Genomic DNA, 19,553 nt, shown 5'->3' on the forward strand with positions numbered 1-19,553 from the left:
TGTGTCTCTGTGTATGTCTGTGCATGTGCGTGTCTCTGTGCGTGTGTGTCTGTGTGTGCCTGTGTGTGTCTCTGTGCATGTGTGTCTCTGTGTGTGTCTGTGTCTGTGCGTGTGCGTGTCTCTGTGCGTGTCTCTGTGTGTCCCTGTGCAGAATCTAAAGGGTGACTGCTAAAGGCTGACATCAGTTAGTGTGGGGAACCACATCCATTATGGATGCTTTTGGGGTTTATTCTATGATAAACAAGTATTTCTCCTGAGTGTGGTCTTTAAATAAACACATTAATTTTTTTAAAAAAAGAAAGAAGTTGAGGCCTGGGGACGTTGACTTTGCCTCTGTCCTTTTTATCTGTCTGGAAAGCCTGTGCTGTGAGCGGGAGGTGCCAAAGGAAGGAAGCTGATGGACCAATGACCCAGCGTCGCAGGAGATGGTTTATCAGACATAAAGCAACGTTTCGCGGATGCCTGACCCAGGGCGGGGGCGGGCTGGGCAGCCCCCTCTTCCCCAGGTCCGCTCAGGGCAAGCAGGCGGCTCTCTTACCATCTCCATGGAGGCAGCCCTGAGCCCCAGTGAGTGTTCGGGAAGGATCTGCTGGGTGAGTGGCGGCTGAGGCAGGGAGAGAGGAAGGGCGGAGGGAAGGAGGGAGGGAGGGAGGGTTTAGTGGTCCCCGAGGGACCTGGCCTTCTCATTGCCATGGGGACAGGCAGGCTGCAGGAGGTGGGTGGGGCTCAGTCAGCAGCAGCCCCTCCTGAACGGAGGGTGAGGCTGAGCAAGGAGCAGCCACCCCCGCCACCTGTGGCTCACACCCTGGAGAGCAGACCTGAGGGCGCAGGCACCCGGCCCGGTCAGGTGCTGGGTGGGCGAGGTCTGAGCCCGGGTCCCCTCCTCTCAGCAACGCTCCCCCCCCGACACAGGTCTGGCTGTCCTGCCGTCCCTGACGACTCACCAGCCACTCCTGCTCTCTCCGTGGGGGCGACGCCACCCCAGGAGCCAGCAGCCCTGTCTGTCGCGGGGCTGCCCCAGGCCTCCACCTCTGCTCCCGGGCACAGCTGTGAGCCCTCCCGGGCACCCAGGGGACCCAGAAGGCCCCTCCTCCACCTGCGCGCGGCTTGGAGCAGGTTCATCAAGATGGGCAGCCAAGACAGGCAGGACCCAGGCCCCACGCAGTGCCGGAGGCCACATGTTTCAGAGACTGGAAAGGAGGAGGAAGCCCCCCCCCCCCACGCACACTTCATGGGTGGGTGGCAGGCGGGTGGCACGGCTGGGGTCCCGGCGCTGAGATGGCACCCCGCCTGCCACACACAGATTGGAGGCTGCTGTCCCACTCCGGCTCCGCAGAGAGAAAAGCTCTGGGCAACAGCAAGCAGCTGAGGGGCAGAATCGGCGGTTGGGGGAGTGACAGGGGCCCGGGGTTCCCATGCCTGGCTGGTCTGTGCCCGCTCCCTGCCAGCCCGCCAGGCCTCCCCGCCAGGCCTCAGAAGTGACCGGCCAGGCTCCCTACCTGCGCGGGGCTGCGGCACAAGAGCTCCGTCCCACTGGCCGGGCCCACGGCCCCTCTCCAGGGCCCACTCCCGGGACAGGCCGGCTGGACGGGCAGTGTGCCCGTGAGCAGTCCAGATCCTCCGCCTCCTCCTTCAGATCCTGCCACCTCCTGCCCGCTGCCCCCAAGAGCCCCTGCCGCCCAGCCAGGCGCCGGCACACTCTCTGGGCCGGGCTCTGGGGGAGCCGCCCTGGCGGCTGCACCCTCCCTTCTGCGGAGCCCGCGCGCCTCTGCCCACCCGCGGCTGCCTCGGTTCTGCTGCCGAGGAGGATCTCAGAGCTTTGCAGAGCCTGCGACTCCGCGCCCCAGCTCCCTGCAGAGGCGAAAACAAAAGCATCAATCTTCCCGGAGGCCCTCACCCTCCACTGCGGACCAGGAGGAAAACCCCAGACCTGCTTCCCGCGTGATCCGGACGGCCCCGAGCCCCCCAGCGCTGAGTTTGGCCCAGCATTAAACATCAGGGAGGCTAACTCTGCAGACAGGTCACCTGATCCCTTGCTTCCTGATCCATCAAAGGGGGGCCCGCAGATTGCCCCCGCCCCATCAGAGACCCCGAGGCCAGCGCTGGGCTGGGGACAGCCCACAGGTGGCACCCCTTGAGTCTTTGAGGATGCTACAAGCACAGGACCTGCTCAGGGCCCCAAGGGGCAGGGCAGGTGGCAGGGTTTGGTCAGGTCTGCCCCCACCCCATGGTGCAGGGGCCATTGCCCACGGCTGTCAGGAAGTGGGGCCAGGCCAGGCCTGAGAGGCGCCCCACTTGGGGCCGACCCATGTCACAGTGAGGTGCTGTGCTAGGACCCAAATGCGAACACCATCCCTGTCCTGGGAGAGGCCGTGCTGCGGGCGGAGGGTGGACCCCAAGGCCTGGGCAGCCCCCTGCTTGGGCATGGCTGATGGCCCAGCACATGGCCTCCCAGTGGGCAGAGTCCAGCCAGCTGCCAGGTGCCAGGCGTGGGGCACCCGGCGGCACTGCTCACTCTGAGAGGGGTGGGGCGGGGGAGGGCCGCAGACAGGTGTGTGCCTGGGAAAGGGGGTGGGTCTTTCTTGAGCAGGTGTTGCCCTGAAGAGCGGCCCCAGGGCGCTGAGGAGAGGGGCTGCTGGCCAAGAGGCATGGGAGCCAGAGGACAGCCACTGTGTGGGGCCCTTGGCTCTGAAGGGAGGTGACAGACTCCTTGTGAGGTTCCGCAGTTTTGTTTTTTTGAATGGGGGTGATGAGCTACTTTCAAAGCCTTTGAGAGGGAAGGCCTGTGCCCAAGGGAGGGACAGAGATGGCAGGGTCAGGTTCCTGAGGAGGTGGGGGGGCTGCTGGGGGAGGGGCAGAGACCTGAGCACACGTGGGGGCTGAGGGAAGGAGGGATGGCACCTTCGGCAGAAAGGGCAGAGAGGGTAGGGTAGTAACAGGGAGCTCACAGACTGTGAGCCCAGGAGGACAATGATGAGTGACATCTGGCCTCTTCTTCCTCTCAAGTGGAGGATGAGGTCACTGTTGTGGGGTGGAAGCCGGGAGGGGGTGCAAAGTCTGGAATGGTGCTCTGGGGAACAGAGAGAAATGGGCCGCCCCGCAGGGCAGTGGGGCAGGCGGGGCCCTGCGGGGCTCCTCCAGGGTGACGGCTGCTGTCTCAGGGGGTGGCCTCCCACAGAGCTGGGCCTGGCCAGGGCTGGGCGAGGAGGGAGGTGAGCGAGGCACCTGGAGAGAGCAGGGGCCAGGGGAGCGGCCACAGCGGGCGCCAGGGGAGGACACAGCGGTCCCCCACGTTCAGAGGCCATGGGCATAAGAGTTAAGTGCAAACATGACCCAGGAAACCACAAGACAAAGTGCCAGCCATCTTGTCTTGAGACCCGCTCGCCCAAGTCAGACAGAGAAGCGTGGAGACCGCAGAGCAGAGACAAGCAGAGCGTACGAAATATAACTGAAGTACTGGGACTGGGATTGGTTAAGAACGACAGAAAGACCGAGCCTCGCCAGGGACGGAGGAAGGTAAATTAAAGTGAGGCCCGCTGTCACCTGTGGAGCTGGCTCTAGATTTCATAAAGACCACCCCCTGGTGGGAGACGGGGACTCTCGTACCCTGCTGACAGTGTAAATCCTCACTCTGGAGAGCCACCTGCGAGCATCAGAGCCCTACAAAAGCTCGCGGTGTCTGTAGTTCTGTGAATTGATCTTAAGGAAAACGGGAAAGGCAATAAAACAAGATGCCCATCTCCGAGTTACTGATCGTAGGAGCAGACCGGAGGGCAAAGCAAATCCGAGGTGGCCCCCACCCGTCCCCACCCCCATGGGCTGCACCTGGGACCTGGGCCAGGTCGGGGCCCCCTCCCCTCTCAGGGCTCAACCCCTTGCCCTTCCCTGAGGTCCTCCCGTCACCTGTGCCCTCCCCCAGGGACCACGGCAGACCCCAGACTTCCCCAGCATGGAGCCGGGGAGGGGTTGCAAAAGGGGGAGAATAGGGTGGGCAGGGCTCGGTCCCTGTCATCCCAGGGGACTTAGCTTACTGCACAAACGTAGAAAAGTGTATGACACAGTCTATTTTCACAAGGGGAGATGCCCACGTCACTAATACTCAGATCAAGAAGCACACAGGCAGCACCCAGGAGAACGCACCCCGGAAGTGCTCCGTGACCCGGCCTGCCGGATAACCACTCTGCTCCTCCCGCACAGGGACATAGTCCCACCTCCTGGACTCACTTTAAGCCCTTCGGGCTTCAGACTCCCCATCTAGACCCCAAGGGCTGCACCCAGGATCTCAGGCCCTTCCCACCTCTCCAGCTCTAATCAACTTGTAAAGGGCACAGGAGAGAACATGTCACTGGGAAGGCTTCCTGGAGGAGGTGGCACCCACTCCCAGATGTCCTCTGGCAGAGCTGGGAGGACCAGGTGGCAAAGGCTCGGGGTACAGTTTCTTGTACCAACACACAGGACTGCCAGTCACCTCGAGGCCCCTTTTGACCCTCACAGGGCAGGTGGAACCCAGCGCACACCTGGAGCGGACTTACCTCCAGCACATGCCCCGTGATATACTTCTCGCAGCCGTCACAGCGGATGCCGAACTTGGCGTGGTAGTCAGCCTCGCAGTAGGGCAGCCCGTCCCTGCAACGAGTCAGGAGGTCAGGGCGGGCGGGGTCACCCCAACACCCGCAGGACCTGACAACCCTCACCCAGAAGAGGGGCCCTGTCCAAGGGGGACAAGTCCCCCTCCTCCTCCTCCAGGTCCCAGGACCACCCTCATTGCTTGGGGGCTCACAGGCGTGAGCATGGCCGCTCTGCCATCGCCCCAGCCCCATGAGAAACCACACAGATGGTCCCAGTTCATGGGTGGAGAAGCCGAGGTGCACAGTGCTGGGGCCAGAAGCCCAGCGGCAGGGTGAGGGGCTGCTGGTGCCTCCCGAGGCCGAGCCGAGGGAATAAAAGCCGCGTCTGGGAACTAAATACGTGACGGTTCCACAGACGCGGCTCTTCCTTTCAGTTCACCCTGCCCCATGTTCCCCATCCAGGGTGGGAAACAGCCTGGCTCCTCCTTCCTGAAGGGCTCTGGCCGCCCTGGACACACGGGAGCCCGAAAGGGCATGTGACCAAGGTGCCCGCGTTGGGGACCGGGCTGAGGGGTGTCACAATGCTGGTGGCAGACGTGGTGAGCTGGGAGGAAGCCTCATTGTGCCGGGTGGGGCAGCAGAGGCCCACACGGTGACGGTCCGCCCACCCCACACCCATATACACCATGCCAGGCACTGGTGGGGGCACTGGGAGGTTAGAGATGGACCAGGCGTCATTTTGGGGGCTGCTCCTGGGTATCTGGGCGGCCTCAGCAAGTTGCTTACACGCCGAGCCCCCACCGAGGGGGCCGTAAGGAAAATAGCCAGTGAGCAGCGTCATGGCGGAAACATCATGCCAGCGCAGTGCCGGGCGCTGCATTGCCGCGCGTGGAGCGCGTTTAAACGCCACTCCAGTACTGTCAGACCAAGGCCCTCTAGGCAGGGGGGCCTGCAGGAGGGGGGGGGCCTGCCATGGGGGGACACAGCACCTCACAGGACAGGGAGATGCAAACAGGGCCCCAGGAGCCACTTTCACATGCCGCTGACCTCAGGGCCCCTGTCATCCCCCACAATGCGTGTGCGCGCAGCAAACCCAGGAGGTTCAGAGGCAGTGTCTCCATGGCAACACGGACGCCCTCCTGTCAGTTCTGGGGCAGGCTGGAGGCTGCTAGGTAACAGCTCAGCTGAGCTGCTGCGGGCCCTGGGGGCTGGGCCATTCCCTTGCTTCTCAGGCGCTCTGGCCACCAGGCTGCCTTCCGAGCCGGCCCTCCCCTCCCTGGGGCAGCAGCCAAGCAGCTCCCAGCAGTGAGGCCTGACAGAGACCGCCCAGCCCGATCCAGCCCGCACGGAGGGCCCACTGCTGAGGCCAGTGTAGCGCCACACGCAGTAGAAAGGAAGAGCGCAGGGAGCCAGTATGACCTCGCAGAATTAGAGCACAAGGTGACCAGGGACGTGACGCGGGCCCACCCAGCACTCTGAGTCGGGTCCCCCAGTGCGGCATGCACTCCCGTGCATGTGCATGTGTGTGCATGAGTGTGCTGACACGTGTGCATGTGTGCATGCGTGCGTGTGCCAGCATACGCCTGTGTGTGCAGGGGTGCCGGCGTGACTGCGTGCGTGTGTGTTTCATCCCTGCAGCTTTGCCACGGGACTTTATTTCTAACCCAATCAGTTCCTGTGACAGCTTTTCTCTCCCCGTCAGAGTGAGCACAGCATCCGTGACAGTCGCCCAGAGACCCCCTAAGTGGAGCTCCCTCTGACCCCGAGAGATAGCTCATGCGCCCTTCACTCCCTTCACTCATCCCTCTCTGTGCCTCTGGGGCTCCCCCGTCTCTCTTCCCTGAGCTCAGGGATTAAAATGCACACCCTCAGCAAACCAGCTGCCCCGGTGCAGGGCCACGTGCTCCCAGAAGGCTCCCTCCCCCACGCCCGCCACTGCCACATCCTGACTGCACGCTGGGGCCAACTGTGTGGGCCAGTGGGCGCTGCCTGAGAGCCTGCACTGGAGAAGTCTGAGCGCTGGGCTGAGATGTCACATCTGTGACAACTGAGACTGGTCAGCCTCACTCTGTTGCTGCCACCAGCTGACATTTCCTTTGCAATGTGCAGGAGAGCGTGGAGCCAGCAAGGGGGCGAACTACGCAGGAGGGTGACCCACAGGGTTGGGCCCAGGGAGGTGAGTCACAGTGTCAAAGATGGGAGCATGACATCTGTTTCAATCAACGACACGGAGCTGGGTCTGCAAACTATGTGAGGGAGGCCAGGCTGGAGGGAGAGGGCGCCTGGCCATGGAGACAAACCCATCAGTCCCTGCCAGGGTTCCTTGTCTAAGAGGACGGGGGAAACACAGAGGTGGCAGCACTGGGGGACACAGGAGGAGGCCCCAGACCCCGCGGCTCCGGCGCCCTGCCCCCACTCACTTGCTGATGTATTCCGCGTTCAGCTCCTTCCCGCAGCTCTTGCACTTGAAACAGCCCAAATGCCAGTGTTTGTCCAAAGCCACCAGGGACTGGCCGTTTTTTATTTCTGCGCCGCAGCCCCCGCAACCTGGAGGGAAAATGAGGACACAGACCACATTGCCGTGGGCCAAGAGGAGTGGGGGGCCTCGCCACTGGGTCTTCAGATACCCCTAAAGCAGTCAGAGGGCCGCAGGGAGAGGAGAGAGGACAGTCCGACGGGTGTGCTTGTGGGACCCTGTTACACAGCCCGTGCAAGTGTGCAGAAAACAAACCACACAGTTCATTCCCGCGTGGCTGAGCGCTGCCTGCGTGGAGCCTGGGCCAGAGCCAGGAGCCAGAGGCCCCGGCCACCAGACGCTCCACATCTCGTCCCGGGCAGCAGGTGCGTCTTCCAGCAAGAGCCAGAACTGTGCCCACAACTGCTGGCCCAGCTCTGGCTTCCCCAAATGATCACACCGTTCAAATGTACATGCTACTGCGGAAAGTGGCTGAAGAAGACTCCGACTCCAAGACTCGGGGTCCACATAGGCCGGCAGAGCCCAGCACGGAGAATGAGTGTGTGGTGCGTCACTAAGTGGGAGCCAGGGGGCAGAGAAGGAGCCCACGCCAGAGAAGGAACCGACCATGGGGGAGGGGCTGGCCCTGGCCCTGAGACACCATGGCGACCTCACACGCGGGGGTGAGGGTGGGGTGCTCTGAAAACTCCACTTCTGCAGGGGGAGCCTGGCAGCAGCATGTCCTGGAGCACAGGGGCCCCTGCCCAGTCCCCACATCCATCTTGGCCCCAGGAGAGCTACCCACGCTGGATAAAGGCCAGTGCCCGCCTGCCCCCGCCTCGCCCTCACTCTGCCTTACAGCCACAGGCCAGTGACACTCCAGCTGGTGTTCCTGCTTTCAGGAACCATCTCCTGTGTCTTCGTGCAAGAAGCATGTACTGAGAGCACCTACTGCATACACACCCTGGCCAGGCTCCTGGGATGTGGAACCTCTGACCACAGGAGCCCAGAGTTCAAGGCTCTTTAAATGCTCTCCCAAAGGGCTCCTAGATGGTCTAGAATTAACTGTGGGGAGCTCAGTGAGCTAGAGTGAAAGGAGGAGAAGTAAGCCAGGAGGGCTTCCTGGAAGAGGTAGACCAGAGCTGGGCCAAAAGCAGAATGGGAGTTGGATGTAAAAGCAGGAGTGCCATACAGGGCAGCAGGCACAGCCTGTGCAAAGGCTCAGTGGCATGAGTGCACCAGAGATTTCCCTCCTGGTTCTCTTCCTCATGTTCCCCCGACCGCCGCTCAGCACCAGCTCCCCCATGCCACTCAGCGCCCACTTACTCCAGAGGCCCTGGGACAGGTGCGTGCTGCCGCCCACGGACTGAGGCAGGGAGCACTTCTGGCACATGCATTCCTTCCCGTTGAAGGTCACACGGTCCCCAGGAGGAAAAGGCAACCTGAAACAAGACAGTGAATTACAAGCCAGGACCACCTGCTGCTCTTCTCTGGGGGAAGAGGGGAGCCTCACCCAAGATACACACGAGCACCTTCCCCTGGGACCTCATGGGCGGGCGCCACAGGCTGAGGACTCAGGGTCTCTCTGTCTGGGGGCTGTCATGTCCCCGCTGTCTGATCTCAGGCTAGTTGCTGACCCCAGGACCTCAGTTTCCTCACGCACACCAGCAGGCGGACGGACAGTGCCACAGGTAGAGCAGCGAGGGCCAGCCCAGGGCCGGGCCCATGACACTGCCCCAGGCAGCCTTAACCTCGGGCCTCCCGGCTTCGTCCTGCCCCCCCTGCCCCCCAGGGTGCTCTGTCCGTATCCGCTGAATAACAGTAGACATCTTCCGTGTGGGCCTCATTTCGTAACTTTAGGACCACTGTCCAAGTTGGGGATCACTTCATTTTTTCTCTATAGGTGACAAGACTGAAGTTCAGAGAGCGTCCTTCAGTCTTCCAAGGACACACAGCCGATGCACGTCAGAACCAGCATCAGACCAAGACCCGTCTGGCTCCTAAGCTCCACAGTGGCCTACCTGGTCCTCTAAGAAGGCGCTGCAGCAAAAACATGCCTGTGCACGCCAAGCCACTGTCCTGTGGGTCCGTCTTTTTTGGAAAGTTTGGCATTTCACTCGGCTTGGATTTTTTGCATTAATTTCATTATCACATTGAAGTATATTTGACCTTCATTACTGGCATCCCCTTAAATTCCGCTTCCGAAGTGAGTGCCTTGCTCACGGCATGCACTCCCAGTCTGGTTCAAGGCGAGGGGCCAGCTCTGGGCTGCCTGGGCGAGGCTGGCTGAGGGCAGCAGGGAGCCGGCCCACCCCCTGCAGTGCCAAGGACGTCCCCTTTGGTGACAGGGGCCCGATGCGTGTCCCTGATGACCAGTGATGCTCAGCTTGTTTCACGTGCTTCTTGCTCCTTCATCGGCATTCTTCTGTGGGGCGTCTGGTAAACCCTTCACCTATTTTTAAGAGGGTTTTCTCTTTTTGTCTTCTTAGTGGTGACTTGCAGCTCTTTATACATGTTGGGTACCAGTCCTTCATCTGATAACATATCATTGACCGCTGATGGGCCGCTCTGGCATCTTCTTGACATCTTCCGGCATTTTTCTTCAGCTTGAGAAGTTCCCCTGATGCTGTTGTAGGTTCAGGACTGCTGGCAACGCGGTCTTCTGGCCCTCCTGTGTCGGCGGAGGTCTTCGCTTGGCCTTCCCTTCGTGCGCGACGGCTCTAGTGACACTTCCATTCACATACGCGCTACCGTTCACATGCCTGTCAGAGGCTGTTCCTGGGCTCAGCGCTGTGCAGCCACCCCCACAGCCCATCAGAGGACATTTTTATCACCCCTGAAAGAACGCTACACCCTTTGCCAGTCTTGCCTTCATTTTTGAAAGGTTTTTTTGGGGGGAGGGTTGATATAGAATTGTTCGATTTTTTTTTTCTTTCAGCCTTTAAAGGTGTTATTCTATTGTCTCCTGGTCCCATAGTCTCAGAAGTGGAGTGGACAGTCCTTCTTTTGCTCCATTGCACATCATGTGCTTTTTTCCTCTTGCTGTTTTTAAGATTTTCTTCTTATCAGTGTTTCTCAGAAATTTGATGGTGATGGACTTGGCAGGTTTTTGCTGTGTTTATTCTGTTGTGGTTCACGGAGACTCTTGGAATCATGAGTTTATAGCTTTCATCAAATTTGGGCGTTTTTCAGCCTTTATTTCTTCAAATTTTTTTCAGTCTTCTCCCATCTCCTGGGTTTCCTCCTCCTCCCCCAACCTAGAGGGACAGACAGATGGATCTATAGCCACAGATCACGGAGTCTCCCTTTATGTTTTCAGTCTTTTTTTTTTTTTTTTTTATCTTTGCTTTAGATGCATAGTTTCTATAGTTACGTCTTCCAGGTCACCAACCTTTTCCTCTGCAAAACCTAATCTACTGCTCATTCCTTCCTGGGAACTTTTCACTTCAGAAATTGCCATTTTCATTTCTAGAAATTCCATTTGGTTGCTTTTAGTGTCTCCTGTGACACTTCTCCTCACATCCGTGTTTTCCTTTAAGCACGTGAACACGTCGACAGGAGTCGTTCCAAAGCCGCCGTCAGGGGCGCACGATGCCCTCGCTTCTGGGCCCAGTGTCATGGCTGACTCTTCTTCCAGCCCCGCCCCGCGTTGGGTTTCCTTCCACGAACAGCAGTGTTTGACGGAATGTCAAACGCTGTCAGTTTTACCTTGTTGAGTGCTGGGTTTCCTTTTTCCTATAGAGCGTTGGACTTTGCTTTGGCAGGCGGTCAGCTCGTTTACAGATCAGCCTGATCTTCTGAGGTTTTCTCCTTGCACTTGGTCAGCACAGCTCTACAGTAGCCATTGCCTTTGGTCCCACTGATAAGGCATGGCCCTTGTGGTGTCCCTACTGCATGCCTGGGGACTCAGCCAGGACTGTCCGCCTGGCCAGAAGTCAATGTCTCCCGGCCCTGGAACCTGCTAGCTTACAGCAATCTTGTCCTTCTTCCCCTCGCCCTGCGCAATTTCCTCCCGTTGGCCCAGCTCTGCATTAGTCAAAGACTCGGCGGCCCCCGTGCGCAGCTCTCTGGAGCTCTGGATGCTGCTCTGACTCCTGACTGAGCGAGAGTGCCGTTCCCCAGTGGGTCCCCTCCACGGGCCAGGCGGCCGGCCGGGCCGTCACAGGGCCCCACGACGCTGTCCTCCTCTCCCAGTCCTGAGCTGTGTGGGCCCCGGCCTCTGAACACAGTTGCTCTGCGTCTTCGTCCAGTTTCCAGCTGTTTATAGTGGGTGGGTAGGTCCGGTCCCAGCGTGGCTGAGCTGTCTGCTGTCATTTTAAAAATAGCAGGGTACCCAGAGGTGACCTTTCACAGCCACCGTGATGATGTCCACCCTCATCGCTAAGCAACATGCTCTGAAGTCCGGCCCCAACACAGTCCCTGGGGGACTCTGACCACCCATGCTGCGGCGTCACGCAGTGGCACTGGCGTTAGAAACGTCCCGTGCCCTCGTTCCCGCTCTCTTGACAGCCCCTGACAGAGCTTCCGCTGCTGTCCAGTGCACGGGCCGTCCCCACAGACAGCAGCTCTGGGAACAACACAGAGTCCCTGTCAAACTGGGTGTGGTGCGGCAGGGGGAACGGAGCAAAATACATTCTGGGGGTTTCGGTCTCTGTTTTCCAGAAACAGGGCATCCCCCTGGGACCAGTGCACCTGTAGTGGAGGGAGGGGCCCCTGTGGAAGGCCCCTGCCAGTCTCGCTGCCACCGCCCACAGGTGCAGGGCGGAGAGGGAAGCCTGGTGGCCCCGCTGCCGAGGCTTGGGACCTTGTTTCTCCTCCAGCCTCAGTCACCGCGCTCCTGCCCTGTGCCAGGCAGCCGGACCAGAGAGGGAGCAGACCAGCCCCGGCCGCACGGGGCTCTCGTAGGCCGCTCCAGGGGCCTGCTGCTCAGGAAGCTGGGGCGCAGGTGAGCGGCAGTACGGGATGCAAGGGGGCCTGCTCCCAGAGGGAAAGGCTCTGGGGGGAGGGGGTGCCTCCTGCCGCACTGCCATGTCTCCAGGTCCGAGCCCCGTGGGCTCTCCGCTGTTGCGTGTCCAGGGGCCAGGGGCCGACTTAGAAAAGTCTGGTTGAATGAATGAATGAGCAAATGAACTGGAACTGACTGTGAAGCTCCTCTCGGCCAGGCTAAGGAGCTTGGGGGCCACGGGCAGTGTGGACAGCGACGGGCAGGGTGGGGGGCCCGGCAGACAGGTTTTGAGGCCTGCGTGAGGACAGCGGCTGGGCGGATTCTGGAAAGGGAGGGACTGGGGAAGATGCCGGCGGGACGTGCCAGTACAGCTGAGGAGCGGCCGCGGGTGGGCAAGGAGGGGCTGAAGCATGGAGCCCCCAGGCGTGAACAGGAGAGAGAAGGTGTGGGGCTGGCTGAGGGGCCGACGAGGGGACGGAGAGAGAGACCTTTCCAGACGCCGAAGGAGGCCCCGGGCCCGCAGTCTCCGTGCTCCCCGGGAGGGAAGCCTCAGTCCCGCGCTGTGGGCGAGGGTGTGCGGCAGCCCAGGCCCACCTGCCCTCTGCGGCTGTGACCCAGGGGGAGGGAGGACAGCCGGCCCAGCCCCCGCCCGGCACAGGGAGCTGGCGGCCCCGCTCACCGGCACACGGCGCACACGAAGCAGTCCGGGTGGTAGGTCTTGCCCAGCGCGGACACCACCTCGCCCTCGATGAACTGGTCGCAGCTGAAGCAGCGGGTCCCGTACAGCCGCTGGTAGTCCAGCGTGCAGATGTACTCGCCCTGGCGCACGAAGAAGCCGCCCTCGGCCAGGTCGCAGCCGCATGCTGGGGGACACGGGAGGCCAGTGTCAGCAGGTTTGGGGACGGTCTCCCAGGTCCCAACGGGCCCCGCGTGGACTCACCACATACAGCCCCCCACCTGCTGCAGGCTCGGGGGGCTCGCTGAAGAACCTTGGGGGGCCAGGGCCAGACACAGGCTCCAGCGCTGGCCCCGCAGCCTGGAGTTGAGTGGACTTCCTTGTGGAAGCTTCCAGAAAGGGGCAGTGACCTCCGGGACCCCACCACGGAGAAACAATGACGTCCCCAGTCCCCCGCTGCTCCAGGATCCTGTCCCCATGGTGGAATAGAGTGGCTCCCAGAGGCACTTACTATGTGCTAGGCTCTGTTCAGGGCGGGGAGATCCTGTGTGCTGACCACAGACCCTGGGGAGGCTTCCTAACCCTCCCCCACTGCTCCTACCATGTGGACAAGTCCAGATGCCCTGCGGGGGGGGACAAGGCGGGGACACTGGGCTGTGAACTGTTTGGTCCCCTGGTAAGGGTAGGAAGGCACTGTCTGTTTCCTGGAGGACAGATGTGTCCCCCTGAAACGGGAGTCCCATCACTGAGCACACGACACCTGCCCTGTGAGCCAGCCCAGGCTGCTGCCACTTCCTCCGGGGACGCTGCTGCCCGCGCTCAGTGAGGCCAGGCCCAGACGCACGAACCCAGACCCCTGCCTCTACAGACGCCAGTCCAAGTTCCTTAATGATTTTAAAACTCCTAATCAAGACACTCTATTGTTACTACATTCTCTTTTGCCTCTTGGATCAGCCAAGACTCACAGGGGTCATGGAGCAGCTGTGGGTGACCCCGTGTCGGCCCTCGGAACTCACTGTGGTCATTTATGAGAAGTGCTCAGGAGGGGCGGGCAGTGGTGGGAAGGCACTTTCTGGAACACCATTTGGCACCAACTCTAAAGAGCGTGAAAAGCTCTCCTACCCGCTGACCCGGCGAGCGCGCTCCTGGGACTCTCTCCAGAGGAAATGACCAGGACACCCGCAGACGGTTAGTCCTGGTTTCAGGCACAGAGTCACAAATAGATCCTGTGGTCACCGATCGCTGGGCCTCGGGGACAGGCAGCCGGGTCTGAGTCCTCACTCCTGCTCTCCCCAGCTGTGTGACGTTGGACAAGTCACTTAACCTCTCTGAACCTGAGTCCTCATCTGTAAAATGGGGTTAACCACGCCCATCAAAGAGCTGAGGTTTGGGGACTGATGAGCCAGTGCTGAGCTGGTACCTGCGGAAATGTCTGACGGCGGAGAAAGAGCCAAGCCCAGGTGGGCCCCGAGTCTAGAGGCCTTAGGCAGGTGCTGAAACAGTTGGTGACAGGCTTATCTGATGGAGTCAGGGTTCCTCGGGCCTCAACGTAATCCAGGCTCCACACGTGTACACAGCAGAACTTCACAATTAAAAGTCTGGAACCAAGGCCAGCCTGCCAGGCTGTGAGCCAGGACACCACCAGGGCGGGTCCCCGGAGGTCAGGTGACATGTGGCTCCACCCTCCCTGCTGCTGCTGTGCAGGTGGGGATTTTACCACCCAAGGCATCACAGAGGACTGGGGGGCAGGGCTGGCAGGGCTGTGGTGACTTAGGACTACTCTGACCTCTGCCTGGGACTCTCCACATGGAATAGCAGGCCGTGACCTTGGAGAGTCCCTCCTGCCACGACTTCCCACAGCTCAGCCATGTGATCCCGGGTTCCTGGCACGCCCCCCATGGGTCATGCTGTGCACAGTGATCTGTGCCCCGGGCCAGGGATGACACACTTCTGTCTGGAAGTTCTCAGTGGGTCTCCCATAAAGGCCCCGGGAACATCCCAAAGGGCCAGTGAGCAGGCACTGTATTACCACAGAGGTGTCCCTGTGGACAACCCCACCCGCTGTCACCAAATTACAGTCAGGGCTGTGGGCTCTCCTCCCTGACAGGCAACCTCCCCTCCCTCCTATCTCCTGGTATCTTGGAGGGCCTGTCCCGCTGCTGCACTCTCCCATCCCTCCCTCAAGTCCTCGTGCAAAGGCCCCTCCTCCGTGAAGCCCTCCCTGATCACCACTTTGAGACAGCGGCTCCCCCACACCCCAGCCCCACCTTGGCCCCGCTCCTCTTCTCCTCTCCCCGGCACGCCCTTTCCAGCACACAATGAAACCTCCTCCTTTATTCTGTCCAGTGTGACCGCCTGTCTGCTGCTCTAGGACACACTGTCCATGGGGTCAAGGACGTCTGCTTTGTCCATGGATGCATCCCAGGCACCCAGAGCATGCCTGCACCTAGTAGGTGCCCGATAAGTAGTGGCTGAATGAAACCCAGTTGGGGGCAGCAGGGGTGGGATTTGAACCCAGACCTCCAGGCATCAAGGCCCAAGCTTGGGGCGGGATAACCAGGTCATTTCTTTCATGGAGATTCCCAGGTAAACCGAGATATGTCTAACAAGTGCCAAGGTGGCAGGGACCCAGCACACAGGGGCCTCTGGGATCAGTCAGATAGATGGCAGCAGACGTCCGTCCCCTGCGCTCCCAGACATGCTTTGCCTCAACTGGCAATGGGCCCTCCAGGGACGGGTGGGACTGATGCCAGCCACCCCCTCCCACTCTGCTTTGCCCATGGGGGTGCACAGGGGACCCTGTTACGGCCAGTGCCTCATGCTGGAAGTCTGTGGGGCCTCGGCGAAAGGGTTCTCCTCCCTGACCACAAAGCGCCGTGCGGGGAGAGGGACTCCCCCACCCCGCACCTCCCCGCGGCTGACTGCCGCCTGGGAGGACGGATGCCTGGAGCGGCAGCAGCCGCAGTGGGGCCACGAGGAGAGGCTCTGCTGACTTCCGCGGGGTGGGGCGGGGGGACAGTGGGGAGTGGGGAAGAGGAGAAAGGACCTGCGTCTTTGATGACCTTATTGAGCCATTAAATTAACCGACTCTGGGGGTCAGGGGCCACCCTCAGGCTTCACATCAAGGTGACAAGCGGCCACATTGTGTAGGGCGCTGGGGGTCAGGCGCTCTTCCTCGTTCACCCCAAGGCGTCCTCCATGACTCACTGGCGTCGCACGTTCACGACAGACAGGATGGAAGACCAGCCCAGACCTGCAGTTCTCGCGTGTGAGCAGACACACCTGTTTCAACGCCTGCCGGCAGCCTCAGCGGCTGTGCACCGCTGTCCCGCAGGTGCATCAGAGATGCCACCGACGGAGGGGCACCTCGGAGGACCACGTGACCCACCGTAGTGACACGGGGGGTGGGGGGGAACACCAGGTAAGTCCCCACCTCCTCCCAAACCAGGACTCCTTCCAGGAGGCTAAGCCTTTTGTTGCGCTGCTAAGATCTGCACTTACGGACAACCCTTTTAAATACAGCGGGCACTTCCTCTTGGTATTTAAAAATAAGCTTTTAAAAAGAGCAACCTAATGGATTTTGCTTTTCAGTAACACAGCAAATGGGTCTTTATGGAGAGCAGAGAAGTGGAGCCAGACAGATCACACGGTGGCCTGGGAGGCTCTGGCGAGGGGAAGGGACACTCCAGGAAGGTGGGGCCCCATCCAGGGCAGGGGCCCCCTTCTCCAAGGAGCGGTCTCCCTCAATTCTGGAGCCCGAGGCGGTGGGTTTCCCAGGCATGCCCGGGCCATGTCCCCCTCTGCATCTCCCCAAACAGCCCCCAAGCCCTGTCCGGGGATGCCTGTGACCTCAATGCTAGGACTCCAGCAGCCTTCACGAAGGGAGAGGATAACAGGGTACCTGGGAGGTGCGGCGGGGAGAATTCACCAGGGATGAGCCAGGCTGTCAATGTGCAGGGGACCCCTGGGTCCAGGAAATTCAGGGCATCGAGGGACCCTCAAGGACGACCCCGACAGCCACCCAGGCCCATAGATGGAGCCGCAGCACCTGTGAGGGGCCGGCAGGGTTGGGGCCCCAGGGCTGGGCAGCTCTGGTGGTCCTTATTGTCCCCCCCAAGTCACAGGCCCAGGGTCTGCCTTGTTCATCACACCCGGACCCCCTCCAGGGCCAGGCAGCACCAGGGCCTTCTCGGGACCCGCCCCCCCGTGAGGCAGCAGGACTGCACCCAGAGCCTGCGACAGTGACAAGTGGCTGCCAGCAGAGGGCCTCTGGGGGTGGGGGGCCCACCTGCTGCCCTGCTCCCCCCAGGAGGTGCTGCCGTGGATCACGTGACACCCTCATTCAGGGGCTACCCGTGGGCCTGGAGTCAAGCCCTGGGTGAGCTGCTGTGTCTCTAGTCTCAGCTGCTCCCCCACCCAAGTGGAAGTCCCGGGCTCCTCATGGGGCTGCTGGCCAGGGAGGAACCCAGACCCCGGCCTCGTCCCCCTCCCGCCCCTTCGCGCGCCCAGCACGCAAGCCCGACTCCCCTCCCCGCAGGCCCCGGCTGCCCACGGCACCTGGCCCAGCCTGGCTCCCGCAGACCGGGACGTCTCCCTGCAGCACTGGTCCTACACCGACAGCGAGCTTTAAAGCCATGCCACACCCCTCGGCTGGTGTGTGTACCTCCCCCACGACCTCACCGTCCAAGAGCCAGGGGCCCTCCTGAGACCCTGTGTGGGGTGAATGCAGCCTGAGGTGCCCAAACGGGGCTGCGCAAAGTTGATAAAATGCACGTCACTCTGTGACCTGTATGTGGCATCTGCCCCCACCCCACCCCCACCCCCACCCCCCGCCTGGAAGCAAACCCTCAGCTCCCAGGTTCATCTGGCCGTTCTGACCGATGTCACACGCAGCCCTGAGTGCCTGGGACAGCAGGTGTGCCAGCCCTGCTCTTGCAGACGGGGACGATGTGCCTCACGCCCTTCATGGAAGCCCCTTCAGACTGCGGACCGTGCCAAGTTGGTGTGATTTGCCCACCTCTGCCCCCAAACGCTAATGCTCGGATATTTTTAGGAAACTAAATGAAAATCCGTGTGACTTACTCCTGCTCAACGGAAGCATGTTAACTTCAGCACAAGGAGGGAGGCAGCGGCCGGGAGCTCACGGCGGAGGCGGGCTCCGATGGCGGGACGCCGCCTCATCCCCTTGGTCTTATCTGAAGTTGGTATATTACCTGTGTTACTTTGTACAGCCCGAGAAAATAAAGGCCATTTTCACTTGGAATGAACAGCAATGTTCTCATCCTGCTCCCGGTGGGGGCCTGCGTGTGGCCCGGCATAGGCCCTGTGCCCCCACACTGATGTCATGCCCTCAACACCGACCATGTGGCTCTGGCTCCGGGGCCCCTTTGCTATGGCCACCGGCTCTGAGTCCTCCGATGCGGGTGCAGCTGTGTGAAGCCCCTCCTGGGACTGGACTCCGCCCTCTGGCCCGCCCCACGCCCGTCAGTGGCACATGCCCCACTGAAAAGATGGCGCTGTCCTGTGAAGGTTCTGCACTCGGGGTTCCCAGGAGCCCAGGCCCGACAGGCAGTCCGTGGCCCGACCGCAGGGACCGGGGCCGGCACTCACCTTTGCAGACGAAGCACTTGAGGTGGAAGTACTTGTTCTGGACCCGCAGCACCTCCCCCCTGCACACGTTGCCGCAGGTGGTGCACAGGATCGCGGTGCTGGGCGGCTTCTCCAGGGGGCCGTGCGTGGACTGGGGCTCCGACACTGTTGGGGACAGGGAGCCACGTTAACGGGCGGGCGGACAGGCGCGGGGTGAGCAGACCAGCAGCGTGCAGGGACTGGGGGCCCACACCCGCCAGCACCGTCCCAGGGAACCAGGCACAGACATGTCCTCTCGCTGGGGGCCAGTGGGGATCAGATATCGGGGGCAACCGCAGGGCGGGCTCCTGCCCCCCATCCCTGTGTGCACACCGGCAGTGATGTGCGTCACTACCCCCCAGGGGTGGCAGCTCCCCTGCCGCCCGGACTTCGCACGACCCTGGCCCTCCAGGGCCTCAGAGCACCGGCTGCCCCGGTGACCTGGGCGGCACCCCTGCAGCCAGGAGACCCAGGTTCTTCCGAGGCAAGGACTGACCACAGTCTTCCTGGGAGTGTCCTTCAGATTCCCTGGGTGCCGGGGACAGTGGCCTGAACTTTGGTGCTGCCCCTCAGCCACAGCCTTGATGTGCATGGAGGTGCTGGAAACCCACGAAGGGGCGGGTCAGGGTGGAAGGTTGGGGGTCCTGGGGTCTGGGCAGGGCCGTGTGCTCCTCACCCACACCCCCCAAAAGAACCTCCAGAGGCCTGCGTGCGGGACGGGGCACCACAGGCCTGCCCCTCGGGTGCGCCCCAGTGACAGCCCAAGTGGCAGAGCCGGGCTCGGGGGCAGCTCACAGCGGAGTCCCTTGCAGCGCGAGGAGGAGCTGCTCAGAGGGCAGGGCTGCAGGTGGCACAGAGGCTGCCAGGCAGAGAGCGCAGCCCCCGCAGGGACCCAAGCGGGTGGCACCCACTTCCCACATGGGACCAACTGGAGAAAGCCACACCTGCCCCCTATCTGTCACCTGGGATACCCCCCTGCTAGCCTCCCCAGGCCTGAGCCCCTGCCCCCACTAGGGGCGCGTTGACCCCTGCACCTGTCTTGGGGTCTCAGCCAAACGCAGATGAGGGCGGCCATCTCCCTGCTCCAGCCGGTTCTGAATAAAGAGCTTTTGCCTTCTCATGTCGGGTCTTTGCTTAGTTCCACAGCCAGTGCCACTCTCCTGTCCTAGTCTGGGTCCCCTGACCTGAGGCTGAGATGAGGACGAGGTGCAGTGTGTATCTGGGGCCCCCAGGAGGTAGGACGGAGTGAGGGGCACGGCAAGGAAGGCGAGAGCCAGGCAG

The 19,553-nt window shown here is 61.5% G+C and overlaps 1 protein-coding gene across 1 annotated transcript in view; it reads right to left on the minus strand.

Moving 5' to 3' along the window:
• ABLIM2 (actin binding LIM protein family member 2) overlaps nt 1-19,553 on the minus strand; it is an 81,854-nt gene that overhangs the window by 53,942 nt on the left and 8,359 nt on the right. The window contains exons 2-6 of the mRNA XM_090267120.1: nt 18,255-18,398; nt 12,648-12,831; nt 8,350-8,465; nt 6,989-7,115; nt 4,533-4,626 (exon numbers count right to left, since the gene is read on the minus strand). Coding sequence (XP_090123246.1) covers nt 4,533-4,626; nt 6,989-7,115; nt 8,350-8,465; nt 12,648-12,831; nt 18,255-18,398 — 665 coding nt within the window. The remainder of the gene's footprint in view (nt 1-4,532; nt 4,627-6,988; nt 7,116-8,349; nt 8,466-12,647; nt 12,832-18,254; nt 18,399-19,553) is intronic.

This window comes from Furipterus horrens, unplaced genomic scaffold, assembly GCF_987537825.1.
Source record: "Furipterus horrens unplaced genomic scaffold, mFurHor1.1.pri manual_scaffold_2, whole genome shotgun sequence".
NCBI lineage: Eukaryota > Metazoa > Chordata > Mammalia > Chiroptera > Furipteridae > Furipterus > Furipterus horrens.